The sequence below is a fragment of the Anoplopoma fimbria genome, chromosome 2, assembly GCF_027596085.1.
Source record: "Anoplopoma fimbria isolate UVic2021 breed Golden Eagle Sablefish chromosome 2, Afim_UVic_2022, whole genome shotgun sequence".
Taxonomy (NCBI): domain Eukaryota; kingdom Metazoa; phylum Chordata; class Actinopteri; order Perciformes; family Anoplopomatidae; genus Anoplopoma; species Anoplopoma fimbria.
In genome coordinates, this window is record NC_072450.1 from 4,710,032 (window position 1) to 4,719,825 (window position 9,794).

Below are 9,794 nucleotides of genomic sequence, written 5' to 3' on the forward strand. Positions count from 1 at the left end.
CCAAGTTGAATATGCTACTTAATTTAGCAATAGTTAGCTAGCTGAAAAGATTTAGGAGTAATTGAAGTAATCATAGTATGAAGATAAAGTATGTACCCAGGAGATGGGGTCTGGTTTAGACAGCAGAACTACTTGGCAATGAAACTATCTGGTTAGGTTTAGGCAAATATAACTACTTGGCTAGGTTTAGACAACAAAACTACTTGGCTAGGTTTAGGGGGACAAAACTACCTGGCTAGCTAGGTTAAGGGGGACAAAATTAGTTGGTAAACTAGGTTTAGGGGACAAAACCACTTTGCTGGCTAGGTTTAGACAACAAAACTACTTGGCTGGCTAGGTTTAGGGGGACAAAACTAGTTGGTAAACTAGGTTTAGGGGACAAAACCACTTTGCTGGCTAGGTTTAGACAACAAAACTACTTGGCTAGCTAGGTTTAGGGGGACAAGACAAAACTACTTTGCTGGCTAGGTTTAGGGGGACACAACTACTTGGCTAGGTCTAGGGGAACAAGACAAAACTACTTGGCTAGGTTTAAGGGGACAAAAAAACTACTTGGCTAGGTTTAGGGGGACAAGAAAAAACTACTTGGCTAGCTAGGTTTAGGGGGACAAAACTACTTGGCTAGGTTTAGGGGGACAAGACAAAACTAGTTGGCTAGCTAGGTTTAGGGGGACAAACTACTTGGCTAGGTTTAGGGGGACAAGACAAAACTACTTGGCTAGATTTAAGGGGACAAAACTACTTGGCTAGGTTTAGGGGGACAAGACAAAACTAGTTGGCTAGCTAGGTTTAGGGGGACAAACTACTTGGCTAGGTTTAGGGGGACAAGACAAAACTACTTGGCTAGATTTAAGGGGACAAAACTACTTGGCTAGGTTTAGGGGGACAAGACAAAACTACTTGGCTAGATTTAAGGGGACACAACTACTAGGTTTAAGGGGACAAGACAAAACTAGTTGGCTAGCTAGGTTTAAGGGGACAAAACGACTTGGCTAGGTTTAAGGGGACAAGACAAAACTAGTTGGCTAGCTAGGTTTAGGGGGACAAACGACTTGGCTAGGTTTAGGCGGACAAACTACTTGGCTAGGTTTAGGCGACAACATTTTATGAGTTTCATGAGTTTGTGGGCTCATCAGATGCCAAAATACTTGAAATTATTAAAACTTTGGTATTAAAACTCTGGAAAATTTAAATTTAGTGCCTTTTAAATATCACAGTATGTTTAAGTTTCCTGCAGTATTTAGACTGAGTAGAGCCTCTTCTTTCTTTCTGTTCTTTTAAACAATCCTCATCGTTTATTTTTCCCTTCTGCAGGCACATCAAATCTGTTACTCCGTCCTCTGCCTTTTCTCCTACGTGGCGGCAGTGAAGGGGAAGGAGGCGGAAGGAAAACCCAAGATTCTGTCACCGAGACCCCTTCCTAGCTAGTCTACACCCCCCCACCCCACCCTTCTCCCCCACCTCCCCTACCACCCCCACCCGCCGTCCTCGTGCCTCTCTACTTGAAATGGCATCTCAGCTCTAAAAAAAAAAAAAAAACAAAAACAAAAAAACAGACTTCTGACAATCCCTAACTCTACTCTTAAGCACACAATTCCTGCTCCCTCCTCTTGTACATAAAAGCCTAACACCCCTTTTTAGACCCTGTCGTGTAGACGTGTTTAGTCTGTGGTGTTTGTGTAAATACTTCCGAACCCCTCATCGCTGTCGAACCCAACTAGCTAAATGTTTGCCTGCTCCTAAACGCGGGAGGAGCGACTCCCCTTTGAGCTCCTCTACTCAGTGTGAAAGTCTTCTATTGTTCCTGCTGCCAAGAACCCAACTGTTTCTAGGAGATGGTGAGGGATCGCCCCCGAGGCACAGAGTGCATGCAGGTCCCGTGCACAGCCTTGACTTCACTACAGAGTAGCTTACTCCCCCCCGCACCCCCCTCTCCCTCGTCTCCATTTGACTGTGTGAGTTGTTCTGTGATATGTGGTTACTGTAAAGTTCCAGTCCGTCCAAGTTGAAAACATCCAGAGACCCTCTTGTCGTGCAGGTCGTCCCATGCTGAACAATGCTACTGTATACTGCACCGGAGCGCCGCATGTCAACGCTTCTTCAAAGTGTTTGAACCCCAAAATAATGTGAGTGTTCTCAGATGTGTTCTCTTGCCCTAGATCGGCCCGCCGGGCTCAATTACTGTTCTAGTTCTACTGTAAAATTTCTCGTCTGTGGTCTGCTGTTATCAATTGCATGTTACTATGAGTATGACAAATAAATATTATATATATTTCTATATATAGTATTTATTTAATACAAACATATATTGACTGTACATTTCTCTGGAAAAAAAAAGTTACAAATTGTTGATTTGCTAGATGTGCAATACTTAATAAGTAGTTAGCCATTGCCAGAGCCATGTTTTCTTGAGTTACCTGGCTTCCACAGGGTGAAGAATGTAAGAAAGAATTTTTTTTTCTATAGTACATATTGATCCAAGTGAATATGATGTCATTAGTTTGAATGTTTTTAAAGTTTGTCTTTTTAAAAAATGTACATCAACAAGTCACAAGGAAAAGAAAACAGCTGCTGTCTATGGCGCAAACTTTGGAGCTTTTTTTTTGTCTCTCAGGCCAATTAGTGATGTCACAAGGTGTTGGAGATGCTGTAGCAAACGTAGATGGTACAGAAACTTTTTACATTTGAATTCAGCCTATGAGACATTTAAAAGAGTCTTTGTCGGTCAGAATTGTTTGTTGGGACAAAACATTTTAAGATCCAAGTAGTCGTTTGTTTGGCGAATGAGAAGAAAGAGAAAAACCAAACCAACCTGGCTCAAACCGCTGTTACACCACAGGGTTTTTTTAATTTACTACATCAAAATATCCTGGAAATTTGTTAGCAAACAAACAAAGTGGCAAAAAAAACAAGTGGCAAAATGGCTGCAAATCCAACTCAAAGTCTTCAAGTTTAAAAGTAGCTACAGACTGTTAGTATCACTTTTCCCTTGTTAACAAACCACTTTAAATATTTAACACAACTGCAGAAGCTAATTTAGACAGTTTGTGAAGTGTCTTCAAGGCTAGCAGCGGGAGTAACGTTAGAAAAATAAGCAAATGTTCCAAGGTGGGTTTAATATGCTATTCAATTTTTAAAAACAGGTTGGCAATTTTTTTTTTTTACCCAAATTTCCAGGTACAGGGCCACATTTTCTGATGGCCTTTGTTAGAAATATTCTGCCGTGCCTCTGTTGACCTGTACCTGGAAGTTGAAAAGAAAATATTGTCACAAAATAAATAAAATCCATCCAGGTTTAAGTGAAACAGAAGTAAAATCTAAATTTCAAAAGTCAGTGTGAACCCTCTGTACCTGGAACTGAACAAATATCAAAACCAACCACTTGCAGAAAGTGACATCCATGCCACAATCTATATTATTGATTCATAATTAAAAATACCCTGGCTCTAAGATGATTTATTGAAATCGTTTTTGTCTGACCAACAGTGCAAAATCCAAAAGTATTTCACATTTGAGAAGCTGAAGCCTGTGCAAATAAATTAATAACAAATAGAGACTTGCATGATTAAAAATAATTGAGTTTCTGCTTCAAAAAATATATATATGGTGTAACACTGGTATGGTCAGACATTTGCGTGAACTCCAAAAGCAGCCAAGTACGATAAAAACACCCGTTTCAACATCTGCCGAAAGTCTAAAATCCTCCAAAGTCACCAGCAGCAGTTTTCCATCCTGTGAGGTGTTGACTCCTAACAGAGCGAAACTTAATGTTGTTTCTGTTCAGTGATAGTAAACAACGGCTGAATCTGGTCCGTTCACTTTCACAGTGTGTGTGTGCGTGTGTGTGTGCGTGTGTGTGTGTGTGTGTGTCCATGTGGTGAACAGTTTCTCCAGATCAGCAATATATCGGTACAGCTATATCACTGGAAGATGTTTTGTTTTTTTTGATTCTGACATGCTTGTATTTTTATTGATTTAAACTGTGCAAAAGGAAAATAATCAGGATATTCAGAAGATGGCGTTCCACTAATGAACATGTTAAATATAAATAATATATAAATAAGACCAAACACGATTTGAAGCGTCTCTAAGATTGGTTCTGAAAGGAAACTCCTCTTTTCTGCTTGAGTTAAAGATGTTTTTTTTAAACTGGAGTATTACAACTCATCTCTGTCATTGTACTCGCCGGCTGCTGTGGAATAAATGAAATTGAGATGCCAGGTTAAAGTATTCCAGTATTTGAAAAAAAGTATTTATAGAATATGTACAGCTTTGGCAATATAATAAAGTTATCGCAAATAAAGCTCTGCGTAGTTCATCGTCTTTTTATCAGGAAAGAAAAATGAGGTGAAACCGTTTCTTGAGTCCATATTGAACAAATGCACAACCATTAAAATATTATGAGTTTTTATTACTTTTTAAGAGACACTTTACTTAAAAAAACAACAACTTTACGGTTACAAGACTTACTATATTACAGCATTTTTTATGACTTTTTTATGAATTACTTTTCTATTACATTTTTCAGGTCTTTATATGACATACTATATTATGACTTTTTCTCGTACATTTTTATGACTTACTTTACTATGACTTTTCATGACCTACTATACTATGATATTTTTCAGGTTTTTTTATGACATACTATACTAAGACTTTTTTTTCATGACATACTATGAATTTTTCTCATTCATTTTTATCACATACTATAGCATGATTTTTTTACGACATACCATAAGATGAGTTTTTATGACGTAATATACTGTGACTTTCAATGACATACTATACAACAGACAACCATTCCCGCTCACATTCGCACCTACCTATCTAACCTTACTGCATGTTTATATGGGTTCTATCCAGAGAACCGGATAGAACCCACCCTGACACGTGGAGAACATGGAAAGTCATTAATTTGAGATCCTAAGTCATTATTTTGAGATATTGAGTCATTATTTTGAGATCCTAAGTCCCTATTTTGTGATACAGTACCTATCTAACCTTACTGCATGTTTATATGGGAGAACCGGATAGAACCCACCGGATAGAACCCACCCTGACACGTGGAGAACATGGAAACTCCGCACAGGAAGCCGGGAATGGGACCCGGAAACTTCTTCCTGTGAGGAGTTTATATGGGAGAACCGGATAGAACCCACCGGATAGAACCCACCCTGACACGTGGAGAACATGGAAACTCCGCACAGGAAGCCGGGAATGGGACCCGGAAACTTCTTCCTGTGAGGCGACTGTGCTAGCCACAGTCACCAGCCTGCACAAGATAGAATGCAGCGGGTCCTACACCCAGAGAGGGGAACCAGTTGAGCACAGCTTTCCCAAGGCTGTGTTGATCTGTGGAAGCCCAGATGGGAAACTCTGGGGATCAACCTCGACTCAAGTCGTTCACCTCTGAAGGTGTGGGAGGTCCGTTGCATCCCGTCCAAAGGAAGCCTGGTGGAACCAGCTCACTAGATATGTGTATCTCACTCCTATTTATAAACTCTGGTACCTGTGACAATGATGTCATCAGTGATGTCACAGAGCAAACTGATCAAGAAATGCTGACATCATCTGTGATGTCATGGAACATCGTCTGTGATGTCACAGAACAAGCTGTTACTTTGGAATCGTGACATGTGGGGAGGAGCTACACTGAAGATCTGAACTGTGACATCATCAGTGAGCAAAATCAACAGACTAATACTTATTTGACCTCATAGATGATGTCATCAGTTCAGTCGGGTCTTGTGGACATTTAGCTGAGATACAAAATAATCGTACATGATCAATCAATGGGCAAAATATACTAAGATACTATAGCATGACTTTTTATGACAAAGTTTACTATGACATTTTTTAGGATTTTTTTTATAAAATACTATACTATGACAACTTTTTTAGTTCATATGACATAATATACTATGACCTTTTTTTAATCAACTTTTATACTTTTTTTGACATATGAGATGAGTTTATATGATATACTATACTGTAACTTTCTTATGACTTTTAATGACATACTATATTATTTCATTGTTTTATGACTTTTTAGGGCATATTATACAGTGACTTTATTATGATATAATATAATATAACAGTTTTATGACTTACTATATTATGAATTTTCTCTTTAACTTTTATGACATACTATACTAAGACTTTTTTTTTTTTCATGACATACTATGAATTTTTCTCATTCATTTTTATCACATACTATAGCATGACTTTTTTACGACATACCATAAGATGAGTTTTTTTGACGTAATATACTGTGACTTTCAATGACATACTATACTATTTAATTTTTTTGTAAATTTGTATGATATAAAATACTATTACATTTGACTGTACATTACACTTTTTAGGAAAAACTATAGCATGACTTTCTAATGACCCTGAAGAGAATGAGCAACACATTTCTGTAAGCTAAGGCCTGAGAGTTTGTCAGAGAGAATAATTGCTCACCAAGAAAAGGTACCAACAGCTTCCACCATGGTTCTTGGTTCTTGGTTCTTGGTTCTTGCATGAGTGAAGCAGTGTGCTACACCTCGGCCAAACCGCTGCTCTTTCTACATACAGCGTTATGACACACTCCCACATTTACGCTGCAAAACCGTCCTCGCACAGGGAGGACAGACAACCATTCCCGCTCACATTCACACCTACCTATCTAACCTTACTGCATGTTTATATGGATAGAACCCACCCTGACACGTGGAGAACATGGAAACTCCGCACAGGAAGCCGGGAATAGGACCCGGAAACTTCTTCCTGTGAGGAGTTTATATGGGAGAACCGTATAGAACCCACCCTGACACGACACGTGGAGAACATGGAAACTCCGCACAGGAAGCCGGGAATGGGACCCGGAAACTTCTTCCTGTGAGGCGACTGTGCTAGCCACAGTCACCAGCCTGCACAAGATAGAATGCAGCGGGTCCTACACCCAGAGAGGGGAACCAGTTGAGCACAGCTTTCCCAAGGCTGTGTTGATCTGTGGAAGCCCAGATGGGAAACTCTGGGGATCAACCTCGACTCAAGTCGTTCACCTCTGAAGGTGTGGGAGGTCCGTTGCATCCCGTCCAAAGGAAGCCTGGTGGAACCAGCTCACTAGATATGTGTATCTCACTCCTATTTATAAACTCTGGTACCTGTGACAATGATGTCATCAGTGATGTCACAGAGCAAACTGGTCAAGAAATGCTGACATCATCTGTGATGTCATGGAACATCGTCTGTGATGTCATGGAACAAGCTGTTACTTTGGAATCGTGACATGTGGGGAGGAGCTACACTGAAGATCTGAACTGTGACATCATCAGTGAGCAAAATCAACAGACTAATACTTATTTGACCTCATAGATGATGTCATCAGTTCAGTCAGGTCTTGTGGACATTTAGCTGAGATACAAAATAATCGTACATGATCAATCAATGGGCAAAATATACTAAGATACTATAGCATGACTGCTCTTTCTACATACAGCAAAACCGTCCTCGCACAGGGAGGACAGACAACCATTCCTGCTCTAATCTAACCTAACTGCATGTTTACGTGGGGGAATCCGGATTTATGACAAACTATACAGTCTTTTTTTTTATTTATTTTTTACTTTCAACGACATACTATTCTATATGATTTTTTAAGACATACAATACAATTATTTTTATGACTCTTTATAACATTCTATACTGTGACATTTTTTTTTACTTCATGAAGTTCTACACAATGACATCTATGAATGTTTTATGAATTTCATTCTGTCTTTTATGACTCACTCTTCTATGACTTCTTTTTTTTCACGTTTTATTAGAGACTATGACTTTTTTTATAACTTTTTTCGATGATTTATAGCATGACTTTTTATTGAGTTTTCATGACGTTCTATACTATGCCAATATTTTTTTCTTTTAATGACATACTATGATATAACTTTTTTTTACTTGGAACCTTGAGTTGTAGAAGATTGTTATGTGTAAGTGGCTCTCGATCATTAAGGTCTTAAACTGTAGTTAGTGGATGACTTTGGCCGTTAACTACAGTTAATGTTGGTTGTCTACAAACTGATGACAATTTTTCCTTTACAAAGCGGATCAGCCTTTCCCAAACCCACTAATTTCAAGCATAACTTGAATGCAAGTGGAAGCTTTAATCATCCATTTATTTACTGCTTGGAAATCCATGAAATAATGCAAATTATAAATAGCAGTCATTATTATGTTCACTGTGTTTTTCCTCCTCAGACATCAAGTCTTGTGCTGAATAATGCAAATTTGTACGATGATCAAACACTGATTTAAGTTGTTTCTCTTCCTTTATGTTAATATAATCAATTAGGGGAGGTGATAATAATTATAATAATGACATTAAAAAATATATAAATAACATTTTATTCAGGAAGGGTTTACCAAGGAGATAAAATAGAGAGAAAAATAGAAAAAACATACATCACAGGATTAGACAATTATGCAATTTAGATTTGTATTAAGGCACAATTACAGAACACCAAATAGACAGCTGTGTCAGTAGTCGAGTCCTTGAGCTGATGAATGAGAGGATGGAGGGTTTTAGCAGCAGAAGAGGAGAGGGATGGACGGAGAAATCAAATGAAAGCGTTGAGTCAAAAATTGACTCCAAGGTTGCAGAAGTTGTAAGAAGAGACAGTGGAGCCATTGACGGGGTTTGTTAAAGTCAACTTTGCTTTTTCTTGCATTTAGCAATTTAGTAAGTTGGGTCTACTGATGGGGTGCAATCTCATTCTCAAATGGGCTTGATTTCATTTTTAGAATTCTCTTTTTTCTTTTCCTCAGCCATTATTGCTTATTTCCTATATTCCTCTCACACAGATACATAAACATTATTATTGAATAACGTCTATTCAAGGTCAAAATGTAGTTCTTGATGTCATCTACATGGCTGCAGTTACAGTAAAGTATATCACAGAGCACAGTGACAGCAGTGGTAGGTTTGTACAACGCTGTTTGAGACTTTAAATAGAAGCAAATAAATAAATTAAGACATGCAGTATCTACAATCATCCTTACAATTAAATCACATTTTATTCAGAACAATTCAGTGCACGTCATAGTTATAATCATCCATAGAGGAATTAATCGAAACATATTCACTCTTTTTCATTATTTTTTGACTCTTATGTCATCGTTGAGAAAGTCAGCTTAATTTAGGCTCCTAGGATTAAATGTTAGCCGCCCACTGACGTCATAATAGACGTGATCTACGCGCTGTGTTGTTAAAGTTACTCACAGTTTGATGGTCCGTGATGGTCTGTGATGGTCCGTGATGGCTCGTGATGGTTCGTGATGGTTCGTGATGGTCCGTGATGGTCCGTGATGGCTCGTGATGGTTCGTGATGGTCCGTGATGGTTCGTGATGGTCCGTGATGGCTCGTGATGGTTCGTGATGGTCCGTGATGGTTCGTGATGGTCCGTGATGGTCGTGATGGTCCGTGATGGTTTGTGATGGTTCGTGATGGTTCGTGATGGCTCGTGATGGTGGTCGTGATGGTCCGTGATTCGTGATGGTCCGTGATGGTCCGTGATGGTTTGTAATGGTTCGTGATGGTCCGTGATGGTCCGTGATGGTTCGTGATGGCTTGTGATGGTTCGTGATGGTCCGTGATGGCTCGTGATGGTCCGTAATGGTTCGTGATGGTTTGTGATGGTTCGTGATGGTTCGTAATGGTCCGTGATGGTCGTGATGGTTCGTGATGGCCGTGATGGTTCGTGATGGTCCGTGATGGTCCGTGATGGTTCGTGATGGCTCGTGATGGTTC

The 9,794-nt window shown here is 39.2% G+C and overlaps 1 protein-coding gene across 14 annotated transcripts in view; it reads left to right on the forward strand.

Moving 5' to 3' along the window:
- madd (MAP-kinase activating death domain) overlaps nucleotides 1–4,291 on the forward strand; it is a 58,162-nt gene extending 53,871 nt beyond the window's left edge. For 9 of the 14 annotated variants that reach the window (XM_054610833.1, XM_054610856.1, XM_054610842.1 and 6 more), the window contains one exon: nucleotides 1,315–4,291. In XM_054610833.1, the coding sequence (XP_054466808.1) occupies nucleotides 1,315–1,428 (114 nt within the window). In that variant the 3' untranslated portion in view covers nucleotides 1,429–4,291. The remainder of the gene's footprint in view (nucleotides 1–1,314) is intronic. The other 5 variants (XM_054610890.1, XM_054610906.1, XM_054610897.1 and 2 more) reach the window with 1 other exon arrangement.
- The last annotated feature ends 5,503 nt before the right edge of the window (nucleotides 4,292–9,794 follow it).